General features: G+C 48.1%; 1 protein-coding gene across 6 annotated transcripts in view; it reads left to right on the forward strand.

Annotated features, from left to right (window-relative positions):
- IL2RA (interleukin 2 receptor subunit alpha) overlaps positions 1-6921 on the forward strand; it is a 47152-nt gene extending 40231 nt beyond the window's left edge. For 3 of the 6 annotated variants that reach the window (XM_046013837.1, XM_046013838.1, XM_046013841.1), the window contains exon 7: positions 5231-6921. In XM_046013837.1, the coding sequence (XP_045869793.1) occupies positions 5231-5328 (98 nt within the window). In that variant the 3' untranslated portion in view covers positions 5329-6921. Of the gene's footprint in view, positions 1-149; positions 795-5230 lie in introns of those variants that run through there. The other 3 variants (XM_046013839.1, XM_046013840.1, XM_046013842.1) reach the window with 2 other exon arrangements.
- The last annotated feature ends 10491 nt before the right edge of the window (positions 6922-17412 follow it).

Below are 17412 nucleotides of genomic sequence, written 5' to 3' on the forward strand. Positions count from 1 at the left end.
GGAAACCATGTCAGGATGGGAGCTGCATGCTGAGAAGGGAAATGCCAGCGCTCTGGTCTCAGGAAACCCCTGCTCTGGGGGGATTTTCTCAGGCTGCTCGGCCAACCCAGCCCAGCCGGAGCCTTAATGAACAGCTTCTCTGTTGACAGTGGCCGGCTGCATTCTCCTCCTGATCAGCGTCCTCCTTCTGAGCGGGCTCACCTGGCAGCGGAGATGGTGAGTCCTGTAGGGTCGGGGTCACAAAGCCCTGGCCGGAGCTGGCAGGCAGAGCCTGGTGTGTGAAGAGCTCAGGCAGAGAAACCCTCACCCTATTCTCTTACAACCGGCAGCGGTTTGGGGAATCACAGAGAACTGGTCAACCCACACATCCCCAAAGCGCCTGGCAAGAACGCAAGCATGAGGAAATGGTAAAGGAAAGGAAACTAGCATTGGCTGAGTGCCTACTGGATGCCAGGCTCCATGCGTATCTAAGGAACATTCCCACAACCTAACTTCTCAGGACATTTGAAAGAGCTGCAGGTTCCCCGATCCAGCAACGCGAACAGGGGTGCATGGCAGAGGCTGAAACAACAGCCCGAATCTAGAGCCCAAGGCCTTTCTGCTCCCGTCACGTGGCTGGAAGGAAACCAAGGGCAGCGTCCCCCTGAGTTTTCCTCTCCTGTGCTCCCCACTCAAACTACTGCCGACACTCAGACCAGAACGCCCTTGACTGGGACGTGACCCACGTGGGGCCTTAATTGCATTAACTCGTATTTTCAACAGTGATTGCCAATTAGAACAACAAGGAGAGACTTTTTTTTTGAGTTTTTTTTTTTAATTTTATTTATTTGACAGAGAGAAATCACAAGCAGGCAGAGAGGCAGGCAGAGAGAGAGGAGGAAGCAGGCTCCCTGCGGAGCAGAGAGCCCAATGCGGGGCTCGATCCCAGGACCCTGAGATCACGACCTGAGCTGAAGGCAGCGGCTTAACCCACTGAGCCACCCAGGCGCCCCCAGGAGAGACTTTTTTTTAAAAATACCACTGGATCGGGGCGCCTGGGTGGCTCAGTGGATTAAGCCGCTGCCTTCGGCTCAGGTCATGATCTCAGGGTCCTGGGATCGAGTCCCGCATCGGGCTCTCTGCTCAGCGGCGAGCCTGCTTCCCTCTCTCTCTCTCTGCCTGCCTCTCTGTCTGCTTGTGATCTCTCTCTGTCGAATAAATAAATAAAATCTTTAAAAAAAAAAAATACCACTGGATCCCTAGGACATCGGTGCTTTTTTGTTTCCCCAGCTGGGATAGAATTCATCATTCTGACCATTTTAAAGTGCATAAGTCAGTGGTTTGGGGCAATGTTGTATGTACGCCACCACTGCCTCATTACACTCAGAACGTCTCCATCATCCCAAAGGAAACCCTGTACTCCTAATTCTCCATTTCCCCCAGTCCCTGGAAACCACAAGTCCACTTCCCGTCCCCGTGGATTTGTCCGTTCGGGACATTTCCCTTAAATGGAACCATACAGTGTATGACCTTTCGTGACCGAGACACCAGTATTTCCTTAAAGTTCCTCAGGGGCACCGAACACACACACGTCCAGTTTTGACAGCTCTGTGCTAGGCCAGCAATTCCCAAACTTGAGTGGGCTTGCTCCTCAGAAGCTGCTGGAGGGCTTATTAAAACACTGCCTGCCTCCGGAGCTTCTGATTCAGCAGGTCTGGGGCGGGGCCTGAAAATCTCCATTTCTAGCCAGTTCCCAGGTCATATTGATGCCGCTGTTCCGGGCACCTGACTTTGAGAACCCCTGCACTAGACAGCAAGTATGAAGGTCAAGAGAGTGAAGAGAGTGAATTCGTTTCACACACACACACACACACACACAGGCCACTTTCTCCCTCCCTTTGGGCAGACCTCCGATGTCACTCTCCTGACTCTCTGGGACATCCCTAAAGCACCCCCCCCTGCCCCCCACCAGTGTGCTCCCCAGGAAGACCCTGAGAAGACACAGGCTCAACCCCTCCCTCAAATCCCAGAGCTCTTAGATCCTACAGTTAGCCCAGACAGGGGAAACCAGCAGACATCTCTGACCATTCTATCGGTCATCAGGCCCCCAAACACTCCTGAATCAAAGAGCGCCGATTACCGAGAGGCAGGGGATAAGGGCCCTGGGGTTATTCTATTAGGAATTACTCATACAGAGACCTGACCATCTACCAACTTCTCCAGTAGCTGATCCTGAAGCGTTGTTTTGGGATCATGTGCGATGGGGTGTGTCAGGTGCTCAGGACATTGTGGGAACTCAACACGTGCTCTCCCCTCCCTTCGCTGACAAGACTTAATACCTCCTCAAGGAAATTCTCACTTGGCAGCTTCAAGATGAAGAGCCTTCAGACACAGAGGAAGGTAGGGGAGTGGCCAACATTTGGGATTTATGTTGTGACATAAGGAACAGCCTAAAACTAGATGAGTTCCTGCAAGCTCTCCCAGAATGACCGTCTTCCAGGAGACCCACACTCTTCCCCAAACAGCCTTCTCCCACCAGGTCTAGCCAGCCAGAGAAGCCTTCCCCGAATCTAATTTCGTCTGATGGTGCCCTCTTGTGGCCACACAGAAATCCTACACGTGACTTTTTTTGTTTCTCGTTTTTTGATTTTGGACCAATAACTAGGGATAAACAGCTGTTGGCTTCCCCTGACTCCTAACAACCAAAAGCTCAATTTTCACGAATCTTGTGAACCGTTTTTAAGCAAAGCCATTATCGAAAATTCAGTATGTAAACATAGTTACATAGATCATACTTAAAACAAAGTTACTACATACTGGAGAGTAGCCACTCTCTATTACTTAACTGCTTTATTTGTTCTCAGGGTTATTGCCATCTATTGTCTCTATATTATCGAGGCGTTGCCGCAGGATGGTCTGCTACCGCACACCTCCTCCCGATTCTGTTTCGGTGGTGTCACGTTGGTAGCTAGAAACTGGGCTTGGTGGGAGTCCTGACGCCATGGAAACAAGCCAATTTGTTCAAAGAGCTGGCTGTTAATCATTTACCAGCACGCCGTTCTCACAGCCCTGCCCCCTGTGAGCTCCCAGGACTCAGGAAGGGATCAGATATTCCTGTGGACTCAGTAATGGCTGGGGAAGGTCTAGGGCTATGCTGTCCCACACACTAGCCACTGGCCACACGGTGGATATTTAAGCCTAAACTTAAATAAATGAAACAAAATTAAAAATTCAGTTCGTCAGTGACACTAGCCACATATCCAGTGTTCAGTAGCCACAGACGGTCACCTCATTGGACAACACAGATACAAAACATCTCCGTCATCAGAAACTTCTTACAGGGGGGCGCCTGGGTGGCTCAGTGGGTTAGGTCGCTGCCTTCGGCTCAGGTCATGATCTCAGGGTCCTGGGATCGAGTCCCGCATCGGGCTCTCTGCTCGGCGGCGAGCCTGCTTCCCTCTCTCTTTCTCTGCCTGCCTCTCTGTCTACTTGTGATCTCTCTCTGTCAAATAAATAAATAAAATCTTTAAAAAAAAAAAAAGTTCTTGGGCGCCTGGGTGGCTCAGTGGGTTAAGCCGCTGCCTTCGGCTCAGGTCATGATCTCAGGGTCCTGGGATCGAGTCCCGCATCGGGCTCTCTGCTCAGCAGGGAGCCTGCTTCCCTCTCTCTCTGCCTGCCTCTCTATCTACTTGTGATCTCTCTCTGTCAAATAAATAAATAAAAAAATCTTTAAAAAAAAAAAAAAAAAGTTCTTACAGTACAGAGCTGGCCAGAAACGGTGCTTTCAATTCATGAAAGTCACTTAGCACAGTTACTATTATTATCCCTTTTCTGCACCTGCTGCCCCCCACATAACTCACAAAAATGTATAGAATATCTCTTGTATAGATTCAGTCAAAGAGCACAAGCTCGCAGTTTGCAAATGAATGAGTTCTGGGGCTCGAATACACAGCATAGAGATCATGGGCAACACTCCTGTATTCTATACTTCAAAGTTGCTAAGAGACTAGATCTTAAATGTTCTCCCCGCAAAAAAAGAAATAATCATTATAAGACACAGTGGAGGTGTTTGCTAGCGCTATGGTGGTAACCATGTTACAATATAGCGATACATACATGAACATGTTGTATACCGTATACCACAAACTTACACCGTGTTACTGTCAGTCATATCTTAATTTAAAAAAACAAACACTATTGCAAGAACATCCGCCATGTGCCAAGCTCTTGCTAGGCCTAAAGATGAGTAGGAAGAGGAAAAAGAGAGTTCAAGTGCAAATTTTTAAAGCCCAAGATTGAGGGGTGATAGGAGCAAAAAGAAAGGACACTTAATCCTACACGGGGGTGCCAACAAGAGTAGACGGTGCCTACGGCCACATAAAGGAAGGTGCGAGAAGGCTGCTCAGCGGCGGGGAGCTCGGGGAGAGGTAAGGCGGTGTGAAGGGACGTGGCAATGTCCGGGAGAAGTCAGGCAGCTCTGAACATCGGGTTGTGAGGTGCGTGGGTAGCAGGGACGGCCATGCTGTGGGGATAGATGGTGACCACATCATGGAGGACCAGGTCAGCTAGAGGGGCTCAGACCCCATCCTGAGGAAAACAGCCACAGAAGCTTGACCTGGGGACAAATGGTAGCACTGGCCCTTCGGACAGTCTGGCTGCGACAGAGGCGAGATGGAGGGGACCTAGGAATCATGGTGGCAGTTAGGACAGACTATTTAGAGAGACAAGGTGAGCATGAGCTAGTCAGTGGGCACACATCAAAAAGGAGGAAGGGAATCATGAAATACATAAAGGGGGTCAAACGAGCGGGATTTGCCAGCGGATGGGCAGTAAGGGTTAAGGGAGGTGGACCCAGCAGGGATGAACCCAGATTTTCGAGTATGACGGGGGACCCCTTAGCCTCTTGGCGAAATAAATGCAAACAGAAGGACACCCCTTGGGGGATCAGTCCCAAAGCAGAACCATCCTGCAGCCGGTTCCCTGAGACCCGCCCAGCCCTGTAGCGGACAAGGAAACAGAAGATCTGCTCCCAGAGCAATGGTTGAATCATTGCGCTGTAGGAACCAGGGCAGGCAGTCAGAGCCTCTGGAGGCACGGAGAGGCCTCGGGGTCAGATTTCGGGCTGTGGGAAGGTAACAGGACCCCGGGGTGGAATTTTAAGTTCGCAGGTCACTGGGGGTTTATGGTGAAGATCACATTTTTTTCTCGGTGCGGTATTAAACCCCCGAATGACTTAGCTATATCCCTGCAGGAGGAAGAGTAGAAGAACAATCTAGAAAACTGGGAGTGGTAAGAAGCCAAGGAGAGCTCACAGAAGTCATGGAGCCCAAGCAAATTCAAAGAAGTTGAACGCTCGGCCAAGAGGCATCTCCCGGGACCTCTTGGGTTTTGGAAAACTCTGAAGTCGCGTGCTGACCCACCAGGCCACTACAAGCTCAGGACACAGTAAGCTCCGTAGTACCAGTGAGTGAACCTGACCTGCTTCTGGGCAGCAGATCCAGGGTCACTGGAGGAACAGGAAGCAACAGCCAGAACTGTGGGTCTTATTTTCACATCGGCGTGGTCATTCAAGCTTGAACATCATGGGACTCTCTCCACACCATACACGGTACAGAGAAAAGTAGCTTCGTGTTAATTTCACCCTAACTTCCCAGTTTAGGAAAACCCTAGCACGAATGTAAATAGACACACACACATAGTCCCCTCCTATGGAACAGGGGGATGGACACAGATCCTTCCCGGGCCGCTGGTTGATTAGCCCACTCTCCAGGTCACATCCTGTAATGAACTCGGAATCTTTTTGTCCTTGGCTCAGTCCTCTAAACTAGCCCCCTTCCACGGAACCTTCAATCTGAATTTCTAAACAGAAGCCACAGCAGCACTCTTTGGGTAACACCGACAGAGGGCAACCCTCCGGGGATCCCAGAGCTTCGGCGTTTAGGATGATTTACTGGAGGTATGCTGGGAAAACGAATCCCAGGTAATGAACTGTGCCTAATAAAAAGCTCTATGTGTACCTTACTAACACGCCCCGTCCCGAGTTAGTTTCAGTGGGATTGGGTTAAGTGATGATCTGAATTGGGTCTGTACGAATGTGATGTTCAGACACATCGCACGCAAATGCCTACATTTCCCAATCAGTGTCGTGAAAGCACTGATAAGGGATCAATGCATTCGATGTTTAGGATGGAAGGAAGAAGGAAGTGTGGCCCAGGGAGGGTGATCCCACGGACAGAAGGTAACCTGGAAAAGCTCACCTCACCCCTTAGTAGCCGTCAAACTGTCAGCAACGCAGTTGGCAAATCAGATTTACCTGGAGGCCAGGTTGGGGGGCGGGGGGATGCATCTGCGGGTCTGAGTCAGCAGGTGCCAGCAAGGACTTACACTGGTGAAAAGTTCCAGGTGATGCCGCCGAGGCTGGTCTCCAGACCACACTTTGAGAACCACTGGGTTCTAGGTCTCCATGCCCATCCACTCTCAAAAATCACGTGATTAAGGAGACTAATGAAAGGTTAAAACCAGCCCGTTTGCATTTCTGAATTCAGGCCAGAGAAGTGTTATTTTAAAAATGGACAGGCATCCACAGGTCCGTATCCAGACCCAAGAATGATCTTCTGCCCCGTCTGTGACGAACCGAGTACAATGCCCGTTCCACTGTCCCTTTCCCCATGCCCCCAAGTGCACGCTTTCTGGGTTGAGAGGAATCTCAGACCAGAAAAAAAAATTTGTTTTAGTCTTATCTTGAGTAAATTGAATTGAATTATCATGACTCATTGTGGGGGGTGAGCACATGAAAGCAAATGTTTTAAATAATAATTAAGATGTTACTTACCTTCTTTATGCTCATTCTAAGTGTATGGTGGGGTTTCCAGAAACGACATGATATGTGATGATGTCTCTCTGATGTTAACACGTAATGAGTTTATAACTATTGTTTCTAAGAGAACTAATAAATAATATTAATAAATAATATTTTTTAAATTTCTTGGTTTTAGTGTCTAAATGTGGTAAGTATCCCTGACTGTAACTACACAGATGAAAGCAGATAAAAGCTCTTTGGGATTCTCAATACTCTTCTTTTTCTTTCTTTCTTTCTTAGGGAGATAGAGCCCAGGAAGGGGCGGAGGGAAAGGGAAAGAGAGAATCCCAAGCAGGCTCCATGCTGGGCATAGAGCTCGACGCCATGACCAGAGCTCCATCCCATGACCCTGAGATCATAACCCGAGTGAAAATCGAGAGCTGGGCGCTCACCCGACTGGGCCACCCAGGCGCCCCGCCTCGATACTTTTTAATAATGTACAGAGGTCCTGACAAACAGGTAACAAACACATCGTCATTGGTCATTCCAGAAATCCAAATCAAAACCACGATGCGATACCTCTCCACAGCCACTAAGATGACTCTCAGCCAAAAGGAGAATAACAAACGGGGCAAGGATATAAAGAAACAGGAATTCTCGTACATTCCTGGTGGAAATGTAATAGGTGCGGACACTGTGGAAAACAGATTGGGGATTCCTCAAAACATTAAACATACAGTTACCGCATGGCCTGGCAATTCTAAGGGATACCCGAGAGCGACCAAAACCTATGTCCGTACAGAAACTTGCACGTGACTATTTCTAACAGCACGATAGCCAGACAGCCAGAGGTGACCACAGCCCGGGTGCCCGTCAGTGAAGAAATGGACTGGTGACTTGTGGTCTTTCCACACACCACAATGTTATGCAGCCATGAAAAGGAATACAACACTGATACAGTACGGATACGCGGTGCAATGTGGATGACTTTCAGAAACATCGTGCTAGGGGAAAGCAGCCAGGCCTAAAGGGTCACATGTTACAGGATTCCTTTTATATGATACACCCAGAGTAGGCAGATCCATCGAGGCAGAAAGTAAATGAGAGGTTGAACGCCTGGGTGGCTCAGTGGGTTAAAGCCTCTGCCTTCGGCTCAGGTCATGATCTCAGACTCCTGGGATCGAACCTCACATCGGGCCCTCTGCTCAGCAGAGAGCCTGCTTCCCTCCTCTCTGCCTGCTTCTCTGCCTGCTTGTGGTCTCTGTCTGTCAAATAAGTAAATAAAACCTTTGGTTTGAAAAAAAAAAAAAAAATGAGAGATTAACCGGGGCTGCAGAGTGATGATTTCACATTTTACACAACACCCTTGTGAATGCACCAAATGCCACTGAAGTCCACACTTCTGATGGTTATGTGAATTTCACCTCAAGTAAAAGAAACAAGGGACGCCTGGGTGGCTGAGTTGGTGAAGCAGCTGCCTTCGGCTCAGGTCATGATCCCAGCGTCCCGGGATCGAGTCCCACATCGGGCTCCATACTCGGCGGGGAGCCTGCTTCTCTCTGTCTCTCCCTGCCTCTCTGTCTGCCTGTGCTCGTGCTCGCTCTCTCTCTCTGTCTGACAAATAAATAAAATCTTTAAAAATAATAATACTAAATAAATAAAAGAAACAAACAACAAAAAAAGAGGTTCTGAAACCCAACTATTTGAGCATAGCGGGTCCCAACCATGGTTCTCAAAGAATGGTCCTCAGTTCACAAGAGGGCCCCCGAGGGGCGCAGGCAAAAGAGCACCCCCCAAGATTTCTCCAGTCTTAGTGGCTCAGATGAGGGCTCCTGTCTGCACTGTGGCCAGAAGCTGGAAGGTGTTGCTTATTTCCTGAGGCCTGAGCCCCGACCCCACCTCTCGACCCAAGAGTAGAACCAACCTCCCTCATGGGTTGCTTAAGGTGGACGGAAGAGTGAGCAGCGGAAGGAAAGGAGGTGATTGCCGAGAAGGGAGCATGGATGACAGGGAAGCGGCCACACTTCACTCTGTGCCTCTGCTTTCAGGCAGTATTATTCTATTAAGGGAGAGCCTCGATTTTCACATCAGTCATACAGTTAGAAAGCTTCAGAGGAGCGAGGTCAACACTCTGTCATGGGAGCAGGAGAGGAAAAAATGTGGACAAATAGATTTGTAGCGCCAGCATCTGGGAGTTTTTAAGGATGTCGAAAGGCCTTCTGAGGTTCTTCTGACCATGTGCTGGGCTGTCCAGGCGGAACAGGGACGCACACTTGGACTGGAAGGGAGCTGGAGCGGGAGTGTTGAGCGGGGGTTGGGCGAAGTCATGAAAATGTGATTGCCAGTTGACTTGTGAGCCGGACCCAAGGGACTGGAGGCTCCTCACCCCTCCTCTGTCCTTGGAATGTGAGTTCCGGAGGCCTCTCCCCGGAGAGGCTGCTCCAAGGACACAGCCTCAGATAGGGATGTGGTGTGGAGGACATCTGCTCAGTATATGGGACTGACCCAGTTCAGGCTTCTCTCTGAACGTTCCAGAAGCAGTAGTGGGGGGGGGGGGGCATCCACTAGGCTTGCGGTCCCCACCCCAGCCACATCTTGTATGTAAATTCCCTTGTTTATTAAAACTGCCACCTACCAGCCTGGGGCCACCTGCCTTCTTCAGTCCCTCCCTGCCCTCCTCCAACCGACAGACGCTGGTTTCAGATTTCCTTGGAGAAGCTCCAGAAGAGGTTGCAAACCAGCAACGGGTGAGCCAGCCAGGGAACTGGAGAAATGAGCCCTGGGAATGAGACATCGCTGGGAAATCCTGGGTCAGCCAGTGACCTCTGTGTGGGGAGGGGTGGCCCACATGTCAGACACTTAATTGCAGGACTACGGGACCCCCCGCTCCCCCTCTCGAACACACCAGCTGCTCTAAGGGGCTTGTTTGAGGAAGTGCACGCAGTTCTCCGCGGCAGAGAAGGGAGGCAAGGCAGCAGTGGGCTGTTCTCTGGCACCGGCCGTTCTGCGGGCCGCAAAGCCCACCTCGAGGCTGAAGCTGGAGTCAGGAAGCTAGAGCTATCAGGGGAGGACGTGCTGGTGTCCACCACTCTGCTCGCTTCGGGTCCGGCAGATGAGGTGGGAGGGCAGGGTGATTATAGAGGTCTTAGGCACCCCCTGGGAGGTACAGCCAGTAAGTGTCTGGTTCTTGATCTCATCTCAGGTTTTGATCTTAGGGTTGTGAGTTCAAGCCCTGCCTTGGGCTCCATGCTGGGTGTGGAGCCTACTTTAAAAAAAAAAAAAAAAGAGGTCTTAGTATACCCTTTGTAAAAAGCTTGGAGGGTTCCAGGTGCTTTGGGTTAAGATCTGGGCATCTCTGACAAAGTCTGAGTAGGAGTTAAGAGATGTAATCCCTGAGAATGCGATAAGAATGCGGACAAGGGGGGCGCCTGGGTGGCTCAGTGGGTTAAAGCCTCTGCCTTTGGCTCAGGTCATGATCCCAGGGTCCTGGGATCGAGCCCCACATCGGGCTCTCTGCTCAGCAGGGAGCCTGCTTCCCCCTCTCTCTGCCTGCCTCTCTGCCTACTTGTGATCTCTGTCTGTCAAATAAATAAAATTAAAAAAAAAAAAAAAGAATGCAGACAAGGATATTATGGTAACTGAGGAGAAAACAGGTAACATGTGCCTTGCCTTCTGACCAGTAATATGGAAACGTTTTAAATTGCAATGACTGGGGCACCTGGGTGGTTCGGTGGGTTAAGCCTCTCCCTTCAGCTCAGGTCCTGATCTCAGGGTCCTGGGGTCTAGGCCCACATCCCGCTCTCTTCTCAGCAGGGAGCCTGCTTCCATTTTTCTCTCTCTGCCTGCCTCTCTGCCTACTTGTGATCTCTCTCTCTCTCTCTCTCTCTCTCTGTCAAATAAATAAATAAAATCTTTAAAAAATAAATTTTTAAAAATCTAAATAAAATGTTTAAAAAAAAAAAGCAATGATCCCAAAACTCCTAGGGGGGAAGCTTGTGTTCTTTCTCTTTCCCTTGGTGTTGTAAATCTTATCATGTCTTTGAAATGTAAACAGCCAAGAGATAAACAAATCAAAGCTCACAATGACTGAAGTAAAAAAGGGGGAGGAGGAGGGCGGCTTTTTTTTTACACACTTCTTGCTGTTGGAGCTCCCTTCGGCAGAATCCAGTCCACAGCAGCCAAAAGATGACAACAATCAACCAGAAGCTTCAGCTGTGGGAGTGGGTACCTGATTCCCAGCTAGAGACTGGGAATGAACGCTCAATAAATACAGAAAGCTGGAGAAGGTCTGTGGAAAAGAAATATTGAGAAAGGAATTGAATATGTAGGCGAGCAATGATTAAAGTAGACTTATGTAAGAGTTCTACTATCAAAAGTACACTGGTGCAAAATCAGAATTTACCTTTCTCTCTGTGAAAGGGAGAAAGTTTTCTTAGATGACTGGTTTGCTCTTAATAAGACATTGTCGACAAAGGCTTTTCTTTGCCTTTCTGTACCTGGGAAACCAAGATTCTGTGTTTTGTCTTTATCAGGTCTTTGGTTATTTAAGAAAGTCAGTCTCCTCTGTTAAAGCGAAGTTGTTCACGACTTTGCAACTTGAGTTACACAGTAAATTTCATGGGCAGCATTGTCAAATAAGAAGCAACGCTAAACTTTTTTTAGGCAGTACTTGCAAGAAATTTCCCAAACTCTGGAATGTCCTAGTCAAATGGTATCAGTCGTAACTTTGGAGTGTATGTCAGAGAAACAAGCAAGTCCCCTGGTCCGTTGCATCAGATGAACTCTCACCAGACCCACAGTCACGGTCACTTCCAAGTCTTTGGTCATTTGCAGACAGTTAGTGTTCCATCTGCTCCTTGGCAAAAAGTGTTGCTGCAAAAGTGGCTCATCTTCAGGGAGACTCGTGGAAAAGACTCGGACGGGTTTCTAGCAGGTAAGATCAATTTGCCTTCACATGGGACAGATAATAATAAACCTTGCCAGCGCCCATTTCCCCCCGACAAGGCTATCTGCACAGCCCGACCATGTGTCTTGGAACAGAACGGGGACCTGTCCCTGTTCTTTTCCCACATCAGTGAAACAGGTCCATTACATGGATGATACAATGTTAACGTGAAGATTTGTCCCTGTAGCAGGAGACCCTGCGGGCTTTGCTGGAGCATCTGTGAGAGGATGGGCAGCAGATCCACAGAAAATTCAAGACCTAGATACTACAGTAAGCTTTTCGGTGTCATCTGGCCAGGTAAGACTCCTGCTGTCCCAAAAGCTGTGATTATTAAAGTGCAAGTTTATCCAGCCCCTAAGGACATGAGCGCGGTGTGGGGCTTTATAGGGATTTGGGGACTTTGGCCCAGTGTTCCTGTCCCTTACGCTGCATGGCAAAGAGAAGGCACATGTGGGGCTTGGGGTCGGAGTAGCAGCCACCTTCAGGAGGCAGAAGGACTAGGAAAACGGATGAAAGTTCTGGGCATCTCTAAGCGGGGCTGCCATTTGCGTTGGACGCGTCTAGGACTCTGGAAGGTAGGAGTCAGGACTGGGGCTGAGACAACAGAAGGAGGGCATGACCCTGGGACTTGGGTCCCAGCTCTGGAAGGTGACGGAAAGCCGATCTAGCCCTACAGTGCACCAGCTCCTAGTGGTGTCCACAACACTCCTCCGGGTAGGTTCTCTCCCACAGCAGCCAGCAGAGCAACTGGGGGGCTGAGTTCAGAGTAGACTGGCTGGCGATCGCCCAAGAGCCCTGGCTGCTGGCCCCTTGCACAGCGGGACAGCAGGGCGACTCTAAAAGGATGAACCCTGTGTCCTGGACAGTGGGATGCAGAGGGGTGGGTGATAGTGAATCAGCCCTTGTGGGACCAGAACGTGTGTGGAAAGACCTCTGAGTCCAGCTGCAAGAGCCTGAGGCATCCTGACTGCTTTTCATTCCCCAGTTCATAAAGCCTTGACCTGCCTCCCTCCCCCGGGGGGGGGGGGGGGGGGGTCCGCAATCAGGAAGCTGATCCCTTAGCTTGGGTGTGAGTCCCAGGTATGACCCTCCTGTAGCTACAGCAGATTGGGTGCCTAGGAAGCCTGGCCCCTGCAGTGTCCAAGTTATATGGCTTATTGCAAAAAAATTCAGAATGCCCTTAAAATACAGTGTCTTGGCTAATGCAATAACAGCATGTCCTGTCTGTTCTAAGTGATGCCCAAGGCAAGAAAAATAATCTAGATCTAGCTTCTGGGAAAATGGCCGAGGAAGAGGATCCTAGGCTGACCTCATCCCATGGGTACACCTAGAAAACACCCACGTCATTGTAAATAATCCAGAAAACCCACCCAAAGGCTGGCAGAACGAACCCTCCACCACTAAATGTAGAGAAGAGGCCACACGGAAGACTGTAGGAAGGACAGACAATGTAGACTGGAGCCAAAGACACCCACAGGACTGTCTGCAGGAGTCAGGGAGGCTGTGAGCGCAGAGAGGGGAGAGGAGAAGATCCCCACAACGGGCACCCCAGGCACGGGGGACCAGCACTGGGGAGACAGTCCCCATAACATTAGGCTTTGAAAGCCAGAGTGATCTAACTTCATGAATTCTTACAATCAGTGGGACTTAACTCCTAGAACTTTAAAAATCAGCAGGTTCAGACCTGATTCACAGACCTGTACCCCAAAGCAAATAATACATTATATGTTGATTTAAAAAAAAAATCAGCAGGCTCAACTCTGGGAGAGCCAGAGGCTGATAGGAACCTGAGTGCCCCCACCCTTAAAGAGACAGCACAAGCAGCAGCCCTACTAAGATACAGCACGGAAGCAGCAGTTTGAAAAACGCCTGGGGTGTATGAGAAGGGTTATTTACTAATCTCAGAGCATGTGCTAGACAGCAGGAATCCTTGGGAGACTGTTCAAGAGCAAAAGAGCTGGAGGGTGCCATTTCCATCCCTTGCCCCCCCTCCCCAAACTTAATACTAGGGACACCTGGGGAAACAGCACAGCGCAAACACCGTCCACTTGGCTGGCCAAAAGCATGTCCCACCTCCACATCCTTCTGCAGATCCACCCGCTCCAATCCCAGCCTGGGCAGCTGCAGGGCCCTCCCACAGTGGACGAGACCTATGAGGACCTTGCTGGTGCCACAGGCCCCGCCTCCATCTTTTCCAGGGGCTCCACCCCCTCCAACACGCCCTTAGAGAGTCCATCCAAAGTGGCACCCCAAGCCTGGAAGAGTGCAGGCATCCCTGACAGGGGCCAGCACGCTCCAAAGTGATCCCTGCCCCAGGGAGAGGGAAAGACACCCACGCCCACCAATCCAACTGCAGCCCCAACAGTGGGCTGGGGGAAGACATCTGGTCTGACTGCAAGCCCCACGCGCCAAGGAAAGCTTCTCAGGGGACAACACGGGTAGAATGCCCTGCGGCTCTGTGCCACCACAGCTCTGGCAAAGGACTGGTCTGATGAAGCTCAAACCTAGGGCGGCTGCCAACTGCCTCACTAACAACACAGGGGCCAAATCCCGCTCACAAAAAGCAAAGAAAGCCATTGTAGACAATTGGACTAACGGCAAATGTGGCTCAGCCACGTGCACACAACACACATAGGAGACGCCCCTGAAGTTCCAGGCTCTGGTGAACGAGGGACATTGCACTGCAGGACATTAAAGGACCTCTTTTTCATAAGGCCACTACTTTATTTTTTTAAAGATTTATTTATTTATTTATTTGACAGACAGAGATCACAAGTAGGCAGAGAGAGAGAGAGGAGGAAGCAGGCTCCCCGCTGAGCAGAGAGCCCGATGCGGGGCTCGATGCGGGGCTCGATCCCAGGATCCTGAGATCATGACCTGAGCCGAAGGCAGAGGCTTTAACCCACTGAGCCACCCAGGCGCCCCATAAGGCTACTACTTTAAAGAGCAGGAGACATAACTGACTTTCTAGCAGAAACAGACACAAAGGGTTATACAAAATAAGGAGACAGGAAAATATGTCCCAAATGAAAGAACAGGACAAAGTCACAGCAAAAGAGCTATATGAAACACAGATAATTAATATGTTTGGTAGATGATTTAAAGTAATGGTCATAAAGATACTCACTAGACTTGAGAAAAGAGTGGAGGACCTCCATGAGGCCCTTAACAGAGAGATAAAAAAGAACCAACTGGAGATGAAAAACACAATAACTGAAATTTAAAATACACTAGAGGGAAGAAATAGTAGATGAGAGGAAGCAGAAGAAAGGATCAACAACCTGAAGGAAAAAGTAATGGAAGGCCATAAAGCTGAACAGGAGAGAGAAAAAAAGAACAATAATAAATGAAAATAGATTAAGGGAACTCGGTAACACCATCAAGTATAAAAACATTCACATTTTAGCATTCCAGAAGAAGAAGAGGGAGAAAAGGAGGCAGATAATTTATTTGAAGAAATAATAGCTGAAAGGTTCCTAAATCTGGAGAAGGAGACAAAAATCCAGATCCAAGAAGCACAGAGAGCCCCCAACAAAATCCACCCAATGAGGTTCACACCAGGACACATAGTAATTAAAATAGCAAAAAGTAGTTGATAAATAGAATTTTAAAAGCAGCAAGAGAAAAGGAAACAGTTACTTATAAGGAAAACCCCATAAGGCTATGAGCAGATTTCTCAGAAGAAACTTTGCAGACCAGAATAAAGTGCCATGGTAAGTTCAAAGTGCTGAAAGAAAAAAAAAAACAAAACTGAAACTAAGAATACACCATCCACTAAGTCCACCATTCAGAATAGAAGGAGAGATAAAAGAGTTTCTCAGACAAACAAAAGTTAAAGAAATTCATCACCACTAAACCAACCTCACAAGAAATGTTAAGAGGGGATTCTTTGGGTGGTAAGGAAAGCCCATAGCAGGAGTAAGAAAAGTTGGTGGTACAAAAGCAGTAAAATTAAGGACATCTATAAAAAACCAGTCAAAAACCACAAGAGACTCTTAATCTCACAAAACAAACTGAGGGTTGCTGGGGTACGGGTGTAGGGAGAGGGTAGTGGGGTTATGGACATTGGGGAGGGTATGTGCTATGGTGAGTGCTATGAAGTGTGTAACCCTGATGATTCACAGGCCTGTACCCTTGGGTCTAATAATACATTATATGTTAATAAAAAATTAAAAATTAGGGGTGCCTGGGTGGCTCAGTGGGTTAAAGCCTCTGCCTTCGGCTCAGGTCATGATCCCAGGATCCTGGGATCGAGCCTCGCATCGGGCTCTCTGCTCAGCAGGGAGCCTGCTTCCCTTCCTCTCTCTCTGCCTGCCTCTCTGCCTACTTGTGATCTCTGTCTGTCAAATAAATAAATAAAATCTTTAAAAAAATTAAAAATTAAAAAAAAGAAAAAGAAGATAATAAAAAAAATCAGTCAAAAGATTCACAAAATAAAAGCATGTAAAGTTTAACACCATATATCTAAAATGTGGGGGGAAAGGGTAAAAATTTAATGTTTTTAGAATGGGTTCAAACTTACCCAACCAACTTCATATAGATTGCTATATGCATAAGATGTTGTATATAAACCTAATGGTAATCATGAATCAAAAACCAATAACAGATATGCAAAAATAAAGAGAAAGGAATCCAAGTGTGTCAGAAAGACAACAAACTATGAGAGAAGAGAGCAAGAGAAGAAAGGAACAGCAAAGAACTACAAAGACAAACTTAAAACAAGCAGAACAAAATGGCAATAAATACGTATCTAATGATATAACTTTGAATGTACATGGAATATATGCTCTAATCAAAAGACACAGAGTGATGGAATCGATAAAAAAGCAAGACCCATCTATATGCCGCCTATAAGACACTATTTTTCAGACCTAAGGACACGTGCAGATTGAAAGCAAAGAGACGGAAAATGCAAACAGAAGTGAAAAGACATCTGGGGTACCAACACTTATATAGGGCAAAATGGACTTCAAAACAAAGACTATAACAAGAGACAAGAGAGACACTATATAATTATAAAGGGAACAGTCCAACAGGAAGATGTAACCATTATAAATATTTATGTTTCCAACAAGGAGCATACAAATACATAAAGCAGCTAATAACAAACATAAAGGAAGTAACTGATATTAATTCAGTAATAGTAGGGGACTGTAATACTCTACTTACATCAATGGATAGATAGATCATACAAACAGAAAATTACCAAGGAAAGAGTGGCTTTGAATGACACATTGAACTAGATGGAGTGGCTTTGAATGACACATTGAACTAGATGGATCTAACAGGTATATTCAGAACACTCCATCCTGAAACAGCAGAAGGCACATTCTTTTCAAGAGTCCATGGACCAGAGGTGCCTGGGTGGCTCAGTGGATTAAGCCGCTGCCTTCGGCTCAGGTCATGATCTCAGGGTCCTGGGATTGAGCCCCACATCAGGCTCTCTGCTCCGCAGGGAGCCTGCCTCCTCCTCTCTCTCTGCCTGCCTCTCTGCCTACTTGTGATCTCTCTCTCTCTGTCAAATAAATAAATAAATAAATCTTAAAAAAAAAAAAAAAAAGAGTCCACGGACCATTCTTCAGAATAGATCATATGTTACGCCACAAAACAAGCCCCTACAAATTAAAAAAGAGTAAAATCATACACCTTTTCTGACCACAATGCTATGAAACTAGAAATCAACCACACA

The sequence above is a fragment of the Meles meles genome, chromosome 7, assembly GCF_922984935.1.
Source record: "Meles meles chromosome 7, mMelMel3.1 paternal haplotype, whole genome shotgun sequence".
NCBI lineage: Eukaryota > Metazoa > Chordata > Mammalia > Carnivora > Mustelidae > Meles > Meles meles.